This window comes from Hemitrygon akajei, chromosome 1 (genome assembly GCF_048418815.1).
Source record: "Hemitrygon akajei chromosome 1, sHemAka1.3, whole genome shotgun sequence".
Taxonomy (NCBI): Eukaryota; Metazoa; Chordata; class Chondrichthyes; order Myliobatiformes; family Dasyatidae; genus Hemitrygon; species Hemitrygon akajei.
The window spans coordinates 109,955,993-109,973,814 of record NC_133124.1 but is presented as its reverse complement, the minus strand read 5'-3'; the positions used below and the strand labels follow the sequence as shown (position 1 = coordinate 109,973,814).

Below are 17,822 nucleotides of genomic sequence, written 5' to 3'. Positions count from 1 at the left end.
TTCCATCATTTAAGAAGGGTAGCAAGGACAGGCCAGGGAACTAATTATCACTGAACCTAACTTCATTTATAGTTAAGTTACTGGAGGGAATTCTGAGGGATAAGATCTATCATCAGTTGGATAGTCAAGGCCTGGTCAGGAATAGTCAATGCAGTTTTATTCATGGGAGGTCATGTTTGACAAATCTTTTGGAGTTCTTCGAAGAACTAACGATGGGATAGATGAAGGGAGGACAGCTGATATTGTTTATAAGAACTTTAGTAAGACTTTTGACAAGGTCTCACATGGCAGGCTGATCTAAAGGGTTAGGTTACAGGGGATTCAGGAGGAGCTACTGAGATAGATTCACAATTGGTTCAATGATAGGAAGCAGAGGGTGATGGTTGTAGGTTGATTCTCTAACTGGAGGCCTGTGACGAATGAGGTGCCACAGGGGTCACCGTTGGAATCTCTGTTAGTCATTATTTATGTAAATAACTTGTATGTGAATATACATAGCATGATCAGTGAGTTTAGCCAATGAAACTAAATTTATGGACTTGTTGGTAGTAAAAAAGGTTACAATAAATTACCAAGAGATCTTCATCATTTAGGGAGGTGGACTGAGAAATGGTAAATGCATTTCAGCTTAGATAAGTGTGAGGTGATGCACTTTGGTCAATCAAATCAGGACAGGATTTATACAAGGCATTGATGAGTGTCATGGAACAGAGGCAGCTGAAATACAAGATTTGCTGAAAGTGGCTGAGGAATTAGAGTGGTGAAGAAGGCATTAAGCATGCTGACCTTCATCAGTTAGGGCATTGAATTTAGGAGCTGGCACATTATGTTGCAGTTATGTGAGCCTTAAAACATGACATACATCTTTTGTCACCTGTTAAAAGAAAGATATTGTCAAGTTGGAGAGGGTGCAGGAAAGGATGCTGCCTGGACTAGAGAGCCTGAGTTATAGGGAGAGGTTGGCCACACTGGATCTATGTTCCTTGGAGTATACGAAAATGAGGTGCGACCTCAGAAGCTTTTAAATTCATAAGGAATATGAAAAAGTTAGATTGTCATAGTCTTTTCCCCAGTGTGGGGACTCCAACGCTAGAGGCTATAGATACAAGGTGGGAGAGATTTAAAAGAGACGTGAGAGATAACTTCTTTACACAAAAAGTACAGAATAATTGGTATAATCTGCCAGAGAAGGTGGTTGAGATGTCTACACGGATACTTCTTTAAATCATAGCTTTTAGTGCACTGAGTGAGTTCTGAGGCTTCATGTGCAGAGAGCAGGTCTACCTCTGGATTTTATTTTGGATGGATGTGGATGTGGGATAGACAGCTGACATTAATTAGTTCCTTCAATATAAAAAGATATCTCAACATCGGCATCCAGAAACTGGAACACTGAAAAAATATTACCGGAGTAAGTACTGGCAGAGATTAGAAAGCCCAAGCACAGTGTGCTGTGCTTCTGGAACAGTGTATTACTTTCCTTGCAGGACAAAACACTCACCAACTCCTGGCTGTCCTGGGTCAGGGGTAGAAATGCAGCTTCCAGGATGGTCATCTGATCCCTACTCAAATTCTGCCACAGACCAATCAACAGGATTGTCAGCTGTGTGGCACTCTTCACCCTGGTGAAGGCTTGGTACAGGTTGGCCTGGTTCTCCTCCATGGCATCAGCCAGAGCAATTATCTGAAGCAAATGATAACAGATTTACTACAATAATAAACTATTTTAAACAGGCTCCTGTAGAAATGTAAAGATCTTTCAACAGGTCACAAGGGTCCCAGTAAAAACCTGGCAACTCTCCATGGCAAGAAGAAAATTAAACTTTACTGATAGTAACTAAAGAATGCACATTATATCATACTGGTTGTAAAAAGCTCACGGAAGCAAACATTATAAATGTATCCCCACATTCATGTTAGGTTAGAGATAAGCTGATCTGGAACATTTCAGCAGTGGTCTCACAGTCAGAATCTTCTAGCCAATTTCCTGAAGCAGTTAGAGATTCCTTCCATGATACTGACTGTTTTTCATTACTTTTCTGGTTACTGCTGTTCCTTATCTGCCTGGCTTCTGCTGTGACCTTGAACAGTGAAGGAGCTGGGTTACTGTCAACATATGATATCAAGGTATTATTAAATAAAAAGAGAAACTAGAAACTCAGCAGGTCCAGCAGCATTTGTGGAAGAGAAACCAGGTCTAAGAGTTTTTTGATTGTTCTTTACTTTGGTATGGTGCTCTCAGGACTGTCAATGGAAATCTTTTACTTGAATCCCTCGTTAGGACTCAACAAGCTTTTCCACACATTTTGCACTTCACTGGAATTTCTTAAACATCATCCTCTACTGTAACTAAGCCAAGTACAGGGCCAAGAGGTTTACTCCTAGCAACACACACAAAATGCTGGTGGAATGCAGTAGGCCAGGCAGCATCTATAGGAAGAAACACTGTTGACGTTTCGGGCCGAGACCCTTCGTCAGGACTAACTGAAAGGAAAGATAGTAAGAGATTTGAACATAGGAGGGGGAGGGGGAAATGCAAAATGATAGGAGGAGACCGGAAGGGGTGAGGTGAAGCTAAGAGCTGAAAAGGTGATTGGCAAAAGGGATACAGAGCTGGCGAAGGGAAAGGATCATGGGACGGGAGGCGTAAGGAGAAAGAAAGGTGACCACCAGAGGGAGATGTAGAACAGGCAGATTCATGGGCAGAGAGAAAAAAAAAGGGGGGGGAAGAAAAACTAAATATATCAGGGATGGGATAAGAAGGGGAGGAGGGGCATTAACAGAAGTTAGAGAAGTCAATGTTCATGCCATCAGATTGGAGGCTACTCAGATGGTATATAAGGCATTGTTCCTCCAACCTGTGTGTGGCTTCATCTCAACAGTAGAGCAGTCAGACTGCTATTTTGGTCCCTAACTCTTTCTCTAGTTATCCTCTCAATCATGATATTTGCGATTTTTATCAGTCCGCTATATCACTTTACTTGAACTACAAATGAATGCCACTCAAATATCACTTGCATACAAAACCCACGCAAGTCAAATAAATGTCAAAGCCATGCAGCTGATAGATAGTATAATCACATCTCGTGCAAGGTGTTTGCTAGAATATTATTGGTACTATGTGGGACTTACTAAGTAATACTGAGAAATGACTGCAATCTATGTCTGTTCAAAGATGATATGGCAAATTCCTGAGCTAGGAAGGAGCAGATATTTGCAAATAGTGCCAGAGAAAGATAGGACTGAAAATTCTTTGGAATCTGTCACGTTACCATTTAAAGATAAAGCAAGATAAATAAACGTGAATTACCTTCCCTGGCTTCTATATTTACATTTAGCCCATAAATTTATAACAATGAAAATACTGGAAGTACTCAGCAGGACAGGCAGCATCCAGAGAGAGAAAAACAGTGTTAACATTTTCAATGTCAATGACCTTTCATCAGTGACCTAAAATGTTACCTCTTTCTCCAGAAATTTTGTCTATTTCCGCCATTCTTCTACATTTCAGATCTTGAACATCTGTCATGCTGTGCTTTTGAATTATTTAAGGTAAATTTGGTTTAAGGAGAATGAAATCTCCAAAATGAGTAGCGTGATTAAAATTGACCTAAAACACTGCACAAACACAGAAATCCATTTAACTTCAAAGAACATACAATTTACTGATTGAAACTTAATAGAAATAGCATAACTAAAACTTCACTTTATATCTTTTATGGTGTGAAGTTGATCTTTGATTTCTATTTGAAGACAAATGGACACAAGCTGCCCCTGTAGTTGATTCAAGTTTTCATATAAAAACAAGCATCAAAAGTAAGATTCAATTAAAAAGACAATTAAACCAGAGAACTATTATGTTCCAGATTTCCCATTGAGTACTTCCTAGTTAAAAAAATGCAGTTTCATGAAAAACACAAAGTTGTTAACAAAGCAATAAAGTCAGCAAAACCACAGTGGATGAAACAGTTGCTATGGGAATCAATCAGTTGAGGTAAGACCTGGAACCTTGGTAAATCTGGAAGCTTGCAATGGTAAACAAAGATGTGTAATAAAGCTGAGCCTGTTTGGTGTTGTAAAAAGGCTCAGTGATAACATGCCATGAATAGTACTTCAGTTCACTCAGGCAGTGAGACAAACCCCATCAGAATCAGAATAAGGTATATTATTACTGACAAATGTCATGAAATTTGTTGTTTTGTAACAGCAGTATAGTACAAGACATAAAAATTACAGTACAAAAAAGCTGGATGAATTCAGCAGGTCGGGCAGCATCCGTTGAAAGAAACAGTCAACGTTTCGGGTAGAGACCCTTCATCAGGTCCTGATTTGATTTGACCACAGCATCTGCAGTGTACTTTGTGTTTATAAAAATTACAGTTTTGTGCAAAAGTCTTAGGCACCCTAGCTCTATATGAAGATTTTTGCACAGTACTGTATCATAAGTCAATAAACAACTAAATAAATATAGACAGGTAGTGTGAAAGAGAAATAGTGAGGTAGTGTTCATGTGTTTATAAATCATTCAGAAATCTGATGGCAGAGGGCAAGAAGCTCTCCCTAAAATTTGAGTGTGGAGCTCCTGGACCTCCTCCCCAATGATAATAATGAGAAGAGGACATGTCTTGGATGGTGATGGTCCTTAATGATGGATGTGCCTTCTTGTGGCACTGCCTTTTGAAGATGCCCTTCGATGGTAGGGAGGGTTGTGCTCAAGATGGAACTGGCTGAGTCCACAAACTTTTGAACCTGAACACTGCAGCCTCCATACCAGGTGATGAGGCAAGTGGAAAGCTCTCTGTCTACATCTATATAAAGTTGTAAGTCTTTGGTGTCATACCAAATCTCCTCAAACTCCTAATGAGGTATAGCTGCTTGCATGCATTCTTCACAGTTGCATTGATGTGCTGAGCCCAAGATAGATCCTCTGAGATGTTGCTGCCAAGGAACTTGAAGCTGCTTATCCTTTCCACCACTGACCCCTCAATGAGGATTGGTGGGTGTTCTTCTGACTTCTTCTTCCACAATCAATTCCTTAGTTTTGTTGATGTTGAGTGCAAGGTTGTTGATGTGTCACCACTCAATCATTCATTGACACTTTCATGCTAAAAGCATTTGATCTTGAAGGGCAGGAAATGTAATCGTCAGTTCAGATCAGACCAGGGCAGGAAATCACTCCCCCATGGCAAAAACATAAGACCTGTCTAATCCAACATTTCCCAATAGGTTTAGAATTCACACATTGAGCCCAGCCTATAGTTTGGAGCAACTGATAAGCCACCAGGAATGTACATCCTGAGTAATGTTATAGAAAATACAATCCCCTTATTTAGATAACAAGCTAGCATCACTTGAGTTTTCCTCTTTAAGTTTTTGATCAGTCACTGATCTTATTACTCCCATACATATCACTTTGACTTGCCCATTGTTCTCTACTGCCTAAACTTCTGTACCGAAAATATTATTAAGGTCAAACTGAGTGCAAAGCCCCTCAAAATTGTTGACTACATTGTCAGTGAGACCTGCATTGTTCTCTAGGATTAAGAGTCAGTTACAGAATCTTTGAAGGAGGCTTATAGACATTCTAGCTGCCTGTCTGATCATTGAAACCTGTTTGCAAAAAAGGCAAACTTTAGTTCAAATGAAATGAAATAAATCTCTAAATTTTTGGCAAAAATGTAAATAAACTGTAGTCCAATTAAACTAAACTAGTTGAAGGCAGGAGACTTATGACATTTCCATTAGTGTTCAGATATAACAAAATTATACACTATTGTTTCAAGGGATGGGCAGAGGTCCAACTTTGTATCACTGTCAGTGGCTGTACCAAGCGGTGCCAACCTAGTTTCATAAATACTCAGATCAAAGTCTGCAGTAGAAGAGAAGTCAAAAATTTGTATGCAAAAGATCTCAGAATTAGACTCCTGTGAGAAACCAGCTCCTACAGAGTGAGTAAAAGAATCCTAATTCCAAATCAAATGATACCTTGTTCTAACATTCCTTTCCGTCTTTTAGAGCAATTTACTAATTATAATTCACAATTTACAAAATCTCCTTAACATGGCACACTGACAGACATTTTTTTTGAAAGTCTGAAGGTTAGTTTGTATTTTTTTCATCTCCACCATCACTTTCTCTAACTCAGCGAATATGCTGTCTTGCTTTGTTCAACACTTTTCATGACCTCTGAATATCACTGAAGCACTTTGCAGTCTCTTAACTACTTGCCAAGAGCAGCCAATTGTTGTTTAGGAAAACAAACATCTAATTTACACACAACAAACTCCCCCAAGTAACAATGAAATATATGAACAGATCATCTAATTTTGGAAGCTGGTTGAAGCATAAATGTTGGTCGTCATTAAGGAATTCCTCCCACCATTCTTGGAACATTTTTCATTAACCTTAAAGAACTGTAGTTTAACATCTCAAACTAAGATGACTGATGCATACCTGCATGTGTCTTGTAAAAATGAGACATTCCGGTGTGAAAAGTAGCCTGTTAATTTTCAAAACCAACCGACATGAATTTTGTCTTGTCAATAGGAAACTAGTCAGATTTTCAACTGGTGTCATTGATTATTAAAACTGTTTTATTTGCAATATTGGCAACAGCCAACACAAGGATCTTCCGGTAATCTTGAATTCAATGATACCAAGTTGGAAGATCCCAAACTGCAATGAAATTTGTCAGATTTTATTTTAATCCATTGTGTTTTGGCATTACATTGCTACAGGTTTTATATTACTTATTTAATAATTAATAAGTAACTCTCCCACAAAAAACATACTGCAACTTATATTCATCTTGCAGATTTTACAAATGCTTATTGAACAGCTGATGTACAAAATAACTTGACTCCTTTGGTGGGGTGCAAAATAAATATACCACATTATGTTGTGCAAGTTCTGCTATACCTATAGGTTGGGGAGCAATCAGCACTTATGCACACCAATCCTACCCAGCCACTTTGTGGAAATTACCCTGGGCTCAGTTAAGTAGTTGAACAGCTGGGAACATACAAGTATTGGCTCTGTAGATGTTGGTTCTCAAGGGGATTGAAATTTACCGAGCAAGAGTCATGCTTTCAGGTGATGTGGACTGAGAAAGAGAACTGCGATTTTTCCATTAACAATAATTATACTGTATCTGTGCACTGTGCTTCAACATCTTGAATAAAAGTTTAAGTAGTGACTTGGTTTTAGTTAATATTACAAACAATAATAAAATGTTCAGAGTTTTGAAACAGGCTATCAGTCCCGGTCCACACGGCTTCTGCCCAACACTCTCCCCCCACCTATCTCATTCCAGCATCATCACAGCTTTCACAAGAAGGCAAAAAGCCGGTAATTCCCCATGGATAGAATAGTACCAAAGGAGGCTATAAAATGGTGATGTATTATTCATAATTATAATGTATAATTCATAATTTATATCAAAACATACAGCAAAATCAGTTATTTCCATCAGTCCAAGGATGGACTTATGCAGGCTGCAAGTGTCACAATGATTCCTGCACCAACACAGCATGCCCACAACTTGCTCACCAGTATGCATTTGGAATGTGGGAGGAAACTGGAACACTCTGAGGAAACCCATATAGTGTCAGAGAGAATGTACTGGCAGGAATTGAACCCTGATAGCTGACACTGTAAAGTGTTACGCTAGCTGCATTGATACAACATCTATGAGATCGCTTTTTAAAGTAGCTCATGATTGAGCCCACTAGGGGTCAGCTATTCTAAATTGGAAAGAGCAGGAATTGATTATAGAGCTTAAAGTAAAGGAACCCTAAGGGGTCAGTGATTGCAATATGATAGACTTCATCCTGCAATTTGAGAAGGAGAAGCTAAAATCAGATGTATCAATATTACAGAGGAGTAAAGGGAATTGAGAGGAGTAAAGGCATGAGAGAGGAGCTGGCCAAAATTGATTGGAAGAGGATACTATCAGGGATGATGACAGAATAGCAAATTGTTGGAGTTTCTCTGAGGAATTCAAAAGGCGCAGGATAGATACGTCCCAAAGCAGAAGCAGTAGTATTCTAAAGGCAGGATGATGCAACCGTGGCTAACAAGGGAATTCAAAGCCAACATAAAAAATAAAGAGATGACACATAATAGACCAAAATTTGTGGGAATTTAGAGAATTGAGAAATTTCTAAAAACAAACAGAAGGGAACTGGGGAAAAGATGGAACGTGAAGGTAAGCTAGCCAAAAATATTAAACCGGATAACAGAAGTTTCTTCAGATATATAAAGAGTAAATGAAAGGAGAGAGTGGATAGCAGACTGCTGGAAAATGATGCTGGAGAAGTGAGTGAAGTTGCCATTACTAGGGAGAAGGTACTTGGGAATGAAGTTGCCATTAGTAGGGAGAAGGTGCTTGAGAAACTGAAAGGTCTGAAGGTAGATAAATTACCTGGATCAGATGGGTCTACACTCCAGGGTTCTGAAAAAGATGGCTGAAGAGATTGTGGAAGCATTAATAATGATCTTTCAAGAATCAATAGATTCTGACATGGTTCTGGAGGACTGGAAAATTACAAATGTCACTCCACTCTTCAAGAAGGGAGAGAGGCAGAAGGAAGGAAGTTATAGGCCAGTTAGTCTGACCTCCATGGTTCAGAAGATGTTGGAGTTGACTGGGTTAAGGATGTGGTTTTGGTGTACTTGGAGGCACATGATAAAATAAGTTGAAGTCAGCATGGTTTCCTTAAGGGAAGATCTTGTCTGAAAAATCTGATGGAAGTTTTTGAAGAAATAACAAGCAGGGTAGATGAAGGAGAATCGGCAGATGATGTGCACTTGGAATTTCAGAAGACCTTCAAAGTACCACACAAGGCTACTTAACAAGTTAAGAGCCCATGGTATTACAAGAAGGATACTAGCATGGTAGAGCATTGGCTGATTGGCAGGAGGCAAAGAGTGAGAAAAAAGGGTGCCTTTCCTGATTGGCTGCCGGTAATTAGTGGTGTTCTACAGGGGTCTGTGTTGGGTCAGCTCCTTTTTTTTATATTATATATCAATGATTTGGATGACTGAATTGATGGGTTTGTGGGCCAAGTTTACCGATGATAAGAAGACAGGCAGAGGGGCAGGTAGTGTTGACAAAGCAAAGAGGCTGCAGGAGGACTTAGACAGATTAGAAGAAGGCACAAAGAAGTGACAGATGGAATAAAGTGTTGGGAAGTATATGGTCATGCACTTTAGTAGAATAAATAAAAGTGTAGACTATTTTCTAAATGGAAAGAAAATTCCAAAATCAGAGGTGCGAAAGGACTTGGAGTCAGTATTCCCTAAAGGTTAATTTGAAGGTTGAGTCAGTGGTGAGGAATGCAAATTCAATGTTACCATTCATTTCGAGAGGACGAAAATATAAAAACAAGGAAGTAATGTTGAGGCTTTATAAGGCACTGGTGAGGCCTCACTTGGAGTATTGTGAGCAGTTTTGGGCCCCTTATCTAAGAAAAGATGAGCTGACATTGGAGAGGGCTTAAAGGAGGTTCACAAAATGATTCTGGGATTGAAAGGCTTATCATATGAGGACTGTTTGACGCTCTGAGCCCATACTCACTAGAGCTTATAAGAATGAGAGGGGTGGGGGGCACCTCACTGAAACTTCTGAATATTGAAAGGCCTAATAAAGTGTATATGCAGAGGTTATTTCCAATAACGGGTGAGTCTAGGATCAGAGATTACAGCCTCAGAATAGAAGGACTTCCCTTTAGAACAGAGATGAGAAGGAATTTCTTTAGCCAGAGGGTGGTGAATTTGTAAAATTTATTGCCACAGATGGCTGTGCAGGCCAAGTCACTGGGTATATTTAAATCAGATGTTCTTAAGTACTTAATTAGTAAGTGTGTCAAAGATTATGGAAAGAAGACAGGAGAATGGGGTTAAGAGGGAAAATAAATCAGCCATGATTGAATGGTGGAGCGGACTCAATGGGCAGAGTGGCCTAATACTGCTTCTTTGTCTTATTGTCTTCAAAGATCACTTAGACTGATTGAGTGGATGGTACAAATGTGATAGATACAGTATAATGTGGATAAATATGAAGTTATCAACTACAGCCGGAAAATTAGTAATATTATTTAGATGGAATTAGACTGGGGAAACAATTATTTACAGATAGACGTGGGTGTCTCTCTACACTAGTAACTGAAAGCAGGCAAATAAGAAGACAAGTGGTACGTTGGTCTTCATTTCAAGAGTATTTTGAGTACAGAAGCAAGAATAACTTGTTAATTTATATGGAGCTTCAGTGAGACCATATTTAAGTACTGTGTGCAGTTTCAGTCCCCTACCCAAGAAAGGAGATATGTGCCATAGAGGGAGTGCAGTCAAGAGGAACTGATGGAATGGCAGTTCTGTACAAGGAGGGATTAAGTCGACTGGCCTTGTGTTCATTAGATTTTGAAAGACTGAGCATAAACAGGCTAGATACTGGGAAAAATTTTCCCTTGTTGGGGTATCAAGACTGAAGGATATGAAACTCTAGTTAAGAAAAAGATATTTAGGATTGAGAAAAGAATTTTTTCACAAGTAAGCCACAGAACAGAAATTATTCAATTTTTTTTAAAAAAGATATATAGATAACTCTAGATTAAAAAAGCAAGGGGAGAGTAAGAATGTGGCTTTAAGGTAGAGGATCAGCAATGATGGTAATGAGTAGTGAAGCACAATAAAATACTTCAATTTTTATCACATTTCAGAAAATCAAGGCATCTCAAGAGACATACAGTGTTGTCTGTTGTACTACAGGAAACAAGGCAGTCAATTTCAGCATAGAAATCTCTCATAAAAGAGATTATCACCAGATCAGATACTTTTAAACGGTGAATGGAAAGATTTCTGCAGTTCCTGGATTTATGCCATATGATCGTTTTCATTCCGAGGGAAGACAGTGCCTTGATCTCAGATCTCATCTGACAAACTCTTAAAATATTTTAAGTATTCCCTCTAGCCAGGGCAACAGTGATCACTCCTTTTTCGCTGTGCTTTCCTGGGACAAAATCTACAGTTTATGAGTTACAACAATTTAGTAAACTAAATTAGTAAATCTTTAATGTAAAGTAATTTTTTTTACGTGTACTATTTCTGTATGACAGAGGGCTGAAAATGTGCTCAGCGTGATATAGGATTTGAGTAAGTTAACTCTCTATGTTTTTTCTTGAATTTACGGATGTAATTGAGAAATATATTGTTACTTCAAGGTCAGTAGAGGAAGTAAATGCAATGAGAGCAGGAAGTGTAATATATCTCAGTTGCTGGTTATATAGTAGTAGGTAAGAAAGTAAGCAGCAAGGACAACACAAAGACAGGCAGACTTTCATTTCATTTCTTCAGCGTGTCCTATAGCACATTACTTTAACTGCAGTCACTGTTACGTGGTGGGAAACACAGCAGTCAATTCATATATAAGCAGCAGTACAAGTACAACGAGATCAGCTACTATCAAGGATGGTGAGCAGTTAGTAAAACTGAGGAAGTTCTTCCACTCTTTGAAATAGCACCGTAAGTTCATTCATCAGTTACATACAGGTGCTAGGAGTTAGAGGTGCCAAGTGTTAGTCTTCAGTTTATGCTCAAATTTTTTGTCTAGTCACACTCAAGTAAGAGTCAAAACTGGCCCCCATTTAGCCATGACCATCCCCCATCTGGCTGCCCTTTGAATATAAGCAGGTTATGGGAGTGGGCAAGAAATAGGCAGATATTCTGTTGAATAATAGGATTATTCACTATATGGTAAATAGAAATAGAATATGCTTTGCAAATAACAAGACAGTAAGAAATATTGAAATTCAGAGGGATTTGGGCATTCCTGTGCAGGGTTCACAGAGACTGAACAAACAGATGTTACAATTAGGAAAGCACTTGGTATGTTGGCCTTTATTACAAGGTGATTTAAATTTAAGTAGCCCTGCTTCAGGCTGGGGCATCACCGTAGCATATCCATCAGCGTGTTGCTATTACAGTTGGAGTAAGGGGTGTTGGAGCTCGGAGTTTAATTCTGGTATCACAGAATTTTGTACATTCTTCCCATGAGCACATGGGTTTCCTCTGCATGCTCCTATTTCCTACCATTGTAAATTGTCTCATGATTAAGGTAGGGTAAAATAGGTGGGTTGTTGGGTGGTGCAGCCTGAAGGATCTGTTCTGCTCCGTATCTCTAAATAAATAAAAATAAATAAATAAACTATTATGGGTCTCAGTGAAACTACACCTGAAGTAGTGTAGACAGTTTTGATATTATCAATGGAAGGATATACTTGTCTGAGAGACAGTTCAACAAGATTTGTAAGGTAGTTTTCTGCAATGAGGAGATTGTCATAACAGTGGGAATTGAGAGTTCCACAACTCAATGCCCTGGAATTCAACTATTCAAAACCAGAATGGGTTGGTCAGGTAGGGACACAAGAGACTACAGGTGCTAGAATATGCAGCAACAAACAATCTGCTAGAGGAACTCAGTGGGTCGAACAGCATCTGCAGGGAAAAGGAAATTAAACATTCTTGGGTCGAAACTGAAGGGCAGTATGCTGGCAGAGTAAGTAGTACTGGTACCTTACAGCTTCAAAGGTCCAGTTTTATTCTTGATCTCATGCTGTATTCTGAATTTGCGTGGTTTCCGTGATTACAGAGGTTTCTCTGGGTGCTCTCATTTCATTTTACATCCCAAGGGCATGCTGCTGGGTTTATTGGCTCCTAAAAATTGGTATGGGTCAATGACAAATTGAATTAGTGGTCAGTTGGTGAGCATATATATGATGGACTAAGTTACAGGGGTATAAGAAAATAAGGAAGGGAACAGGAGAAAAAAAGGATTGCTCTTCTGCAATGGGCCAAATGGCTACTTTCTGTGTCATTCTGATTATAAGACTTCCATAGGCAAGGAAGCCCATAGTCAGAAGTCTCTGCAGAGTTTGTTCCTTTAGGATAAAGTAGAATTTCTTCTCTGTTGCAAAAGGGGTGGGGGGGGGGGGGTGGAGGAGAATGACCTATCAGGGCACAGCAGAAGCTGAAGCCAGGACTGTGGCACTGTGGCTGGTAGGGATGGGTAAAGTCAGGCAGAGTGATAGTGATAATGATAGAAGACTTGATAGAGGGATGGACAGCAGATTCTGTGTCCACGAAAGAGTAGGCAGGATAATGTGTTGCCTCACATGCTAGGGTCCAGGATGTATCAGACTGGCTGCAGAAGAATCTCAAGAGGGAGTTTGAACAGCCAGAAGTTCTGGTGCACATTAGCAACAATGACATAGGTAAAAAGGGGAAGAGGTTCTGCGCAGTGAGTATAGGGAGTTAGGCAAGAGGCTGAACAGCAAGAGCAGCACCTCCAAGGTAGTACTCTCTGGATTACTGAGTACCACATGTTAGTGAGGGCAGAAGTAGGATGATAATACAGAGGAATGAGTGGCTGAGTAAGTGTTGTACCGATAGGATTTCTGATTTCTGGATCATTGGGATCTCTTGTAGGGAAGGTATGATCTGCACAACAAGGATGGATTAGACCTGAACCCCAGGAAAACCAATATCCTTGTGGGAAAGTTTGCTAGAGCTGTTGGAGAGGGTTGGACAGAGGCTGGGAACCAGAGTGACAGGGCTGAGAATGGGCAGCTGGAATATAAGTCAATGCACTGTGTAGTGAGACTGTGAGAAAGGACAGGCAGATGGTAGGGAAAACCTTACGTCAGTGGGATGTGTTGAAGTGTAACATGGGGGCAAATCGAAAAAGGTTATGAATAAAGGACTAAAGGTGTTATGTTTGAATGCATACAATACACAGAATAAAGGAGATGAATTTGCATTGCATTTGGAGATTGGCAAGTATGATGTTGTGGGCATCACTGAGTCATGGCTGAAAGAAGATCATTGTGAGAAGCTTTACACCCAAGGATATACCTTGTAGCAAAAAGACAGGCAAGTAGGTAGAGGGGGTGGGATGGTTCTGTTGGTAAAATTGAAATCAAATCCTTAGAAAGAGGTGATGTAGTATTGGAGGATGTAGAACCTTGTGGGTAGAGTTAAGAAAATGCAAGGATAAAAAGACCCTGGTGGGAGTTAAATAAGGCCTCCAAGCAGTAGCTAGGATGTGGGATATAAATTTCAACAGGAAATAGAAAAGGCATGTTATAAGGGTAATGTTACAAAAGTTATGGGGGAATTTCAATATGCAGGTAGATTGTGAAAATCAGGTTGGAGCTGGTTCTCAAGAGAGGGAATTTGTAGAATGCCTACAAGATGGGTTTTTGGAGCAGCTTGTAATTAAGCCCACTAGGGAAAAGGCAATTCTGGATTGGGCGCTGTGTAGTGAACAAGATTTGATTTGGGAGCTTAAGGTAAAGGAACCCTGAGGAGCCAATGATAATAATGATAGATTTCACCCTGTAGTTTGAGAAGGAGAAGATAAAAGTCAGATATAGCTGTATTATAGTGGAGTAAAGGGGATTACAGAGGCATGAGAGAAGAACTGCCAAAGTTAATTGGAAAGGGACACTATCAGGGATGATGGCAAAACAGCAATAGCTGGAGTTTCTGGAGGCAACTTGGAAAGTGAAGGATAGATACATCCCAAAGAAGTGTCCTAAAGGGAGGATGAGACAACCATGGCTGATGAGGGAAGTCAAATATAGCATTAAAGCAAAAGAGAAGGCATATAAATAGTAAAAATTAGTAGGAAGTTGAAGGATTGGGAAGCTTTTAAAAACTAACAGAGAGCACCTAATAAAACCATAAGGAGAGAAAAGATGAAATATGAAGGTAAGCAAGCTAATAATATCAAAGAAGATAGCAGAGGTTTTTTCAGATACATAAAGAGTAAAAGAGAGGCAAGGGTAGATATTGGATTAATGGAAAATGACGCTGGAGAGATAGTGGGGGGAGGCAAAGAAATAGAGGACGAACTTAATAAGTATTTTACATCAATCTTCACTGGGGAAGACACGAGCAATATGCCAGAAATTCAAGAGTGTCAAGGAGCAGAAGTTTTGCTATTACTAAGGAAAAGGTTCTTGGGAAGCTGAAAAGTCTGAAGGTAACTTAACTCTCCTGGACTAGATGGACTGCACCCCAGGGTCCTGAAAGAGGTAGCTGAAGAGACTGTAGGGTCATTAGCAATGACTTTTCAAGAATCACTAGATTCTGGAATGGTTCTGGAGGACTGGAAAATTGCAAATGTCATTTCATTCTTTAAGGGAGTGAAGCAGAAAAAAGAAAATTATAGGCCAGTTAGCCTGACTTCAGTAGTTAGGAAGATGTTGGAGTTCATCATTAAGGATGAGGTCTCAGGGTACTTGGAGGTGCATGCTTTAAGTCCTGAAGGCCAAAGTCAGCATGGTTTCTTTAAGGGGTAATTTTGCCTGACAAATCCATTGGAATTCTATGAATAAATAACAAGCAGGATAGGCAAGGAGAGTTAGTGGATGTTGTTTACTTGGATTTTCAGAAAGCCTTTAGCAAGTTGCTGCACATGAGAGTGCTTAACAAGATAAGAGCCCATGGTATTACAGGAAAAGTACTAGCATGGATAGAGGTTTGGCTGACTAGCAGGAGGTAACGAATCAGAATAAACAAGACCTAGTCTGGTTGGCTGCCAGTGACTGGTAGTATTCCGAAGGGGTTGGTACTTGGACGACTTCTTTTTACGTTATATGCCTACAACCTGGATGAGAGAATTGATGGTTTTATGGCCAGTTTTCAGATGATACAAAGATAAATGGATGGACAAATAGTGCTGAGGAAGCAGGGAGTCTACAGAAGGATTGAACAGATTTTACAGATTTACAGATTTTACAGAAATCTACAGATTTCTTGAACAGATTGCAAGAAACGGTAAAGAAGTGGCAGATGGAAAATAGTGTAGGCAGTGTACGGTCATGCACTTTAGTAGAAGGAATAAAGGTGCAGACTATCTTCTAAACAGGGAGAAAATTTAAAAATCAGAGTGCAAAGGGACTTGAGAGTCTTTGTGCAGGATTCCCTAAAGGTTAACTTATAGGTTGAGCTGATGGTTAAGAAGGCAAATGCAGTGTTAGTATTCATTTTAAGAGGACTATAATACAAGAGCAAGAACGTGATGTTGAGGCTTTATAAGTATTTGGTTAGACCACAGTTGGAGTATTGTGAGCAATTTTGGGCTCTTATCGAAGAAAAGATGTGCGAGCATTGGAGACGACCAAGAGGAGGTTCATGAGAATGATTCTGGGAATGAAAGAGTTAACGTATGAGGAGCATTTGATGACTCTGGACATATACTTGCTGGCGTTTAGAAGAAATAGGTTGGATCTCATTGAAAGCTATCAAATATCGAATGTTCAAGGGAGAGTGGATGTGAAGAGGATGTTTCCTATAGAGGTTGAGTTCTAGGACTAGAGAGCACACCCTTAAAATAGAAGGACATCTATTTTGACAGAAATGAGAGGAATTTCTTAAGCCATAGGGTAGTGAATCTGTGGAGTTTATTGCCATGGATGGCTGTGGAGGCCAAGGCATTGATTATATTTTGATTATAGGCTTGGGCATATCTTGTTATGTGTCTCCAGGTATTCCGTAATCTCATCCCTAACAATCGATTCCAACAACTTCCTAACCACTGATGTCAGGCTAACAGGTCTATAGTTTCCTTTCTGCTGCCTCCCACCCTTCTTAAATAGGGGAGTAACATTTGCAATTTTCCAGATATCCGGTACAATGCCAGAATCTATTGATTCTTGAAAGATCATTGTTAATGCCTCTGCAATCTCTCCAGCTACTTCCTTCAGAACCCGAGGATACATTCCATCAAGTCCAGGAGATTTATCCACCCTCAGACCATTAAGCTTCCTGAGTACCTTCTCAGATGAAATTTTCAATGCACATACTTCACTCACAATGCAAATTCACAATGCACATGGCCCTCTTGAATGTCTGGTATACTGCAGATGTCTTCCACTGTGAAGACTAATGCAAAATACGCATTCAGTTCCTCTGCCATCTCTGCTTCTCTCATTACAATATCTCCAGTGTAATTTTCTATTGGCCCTATATCTACTCTTAACTCTCTTTTACCCTTTATATACTTAAAAAAGCTTTTAGTATCTTCTTTGATATTAGTCGCCAGCTTCCTTTCATAATTCATCTTTTCCTTCCTAATTTTCTTCTTAGTTTCTTTCTGCAAGTTTTTAGAAGCTTCGCAATCCTCTATCTTCCCACTAGCTGTAGCTTCCTTGTATGCCCTCTCTTTTGCTTTTACTTTGGCTCTGACTTCACTTGTCAGCACAGTTGTGTCCTTCTTCCATTTGAAAATTTCTTCTTATTTGGAATGTTTCTGTCTTGCACTTCCCTCATTTTTCGCAGAAACTCCAGCCATTGCTGCTCTGCCGTCCTTTCTGCTAGAGTCCCTTTCTAGTCAACTTTAGCCAGTTCCCCTCTCATGCCATTGTAATATCCTTTATTCCACTGAAATACCGACACATTGGAATTTAGCTTCTCCCTCTCAAATTTCAAAGTGAACTTGATCATATTGTGATCACTGCTCCCCAAGGGTTCCTTAACCTTAAGCTCTTTTATCACTTCCGGATCATTGCACAACACCCAATCCAGCACAGCTGATCCCCAACTGCACTCAACAACAAGCTGTTCTAAAAAGCCATCCCTACAAATTCTGGTTTTCCCAATCCACTTTCATGTTAAAATCCCCAATGATCATCATGACATTGCCCTTCTGACATGCCTTTTCTATCTCCGGCTGTAATTTGCAATCCACATCCCGGCTGCTGTTTGGAGGTCTGTGTACAACTGCCCTTAGTGTCCTTTTACCCTTGCCATTTCTTAACTCA

At 39.7% G+C, this 17,822-nt stretch overlaps 1 protein-coding gene across 4 annotated transcripts in view; it reads right to left on the bottom strand.

The window, feature by feature from the left end:
• The window catches only part of bbs9 (Bardet-Biedl syndrome 9), a 372,439-nt gene that overhangs the window by 126,052 nt on the left and 228,565 nt on the right, over nucleotides 1–17,822 (bottom strand). For all 4 annotated transcript variants that reach the window (XM_073049830.1, XM_073049803.1, XM_073049822.1 and 1 more), the window contains one exon: nucleotides 1,502–1,684. In XM_073049830.1, coding sequence (XP_072905931.1) covers nucleotides 1,502–1,684 — 183 coding nt within the window. The remainder of the gene's footprint in view (nucleotides 1–1,501; nucleotides 1,685–17,822) is intronic.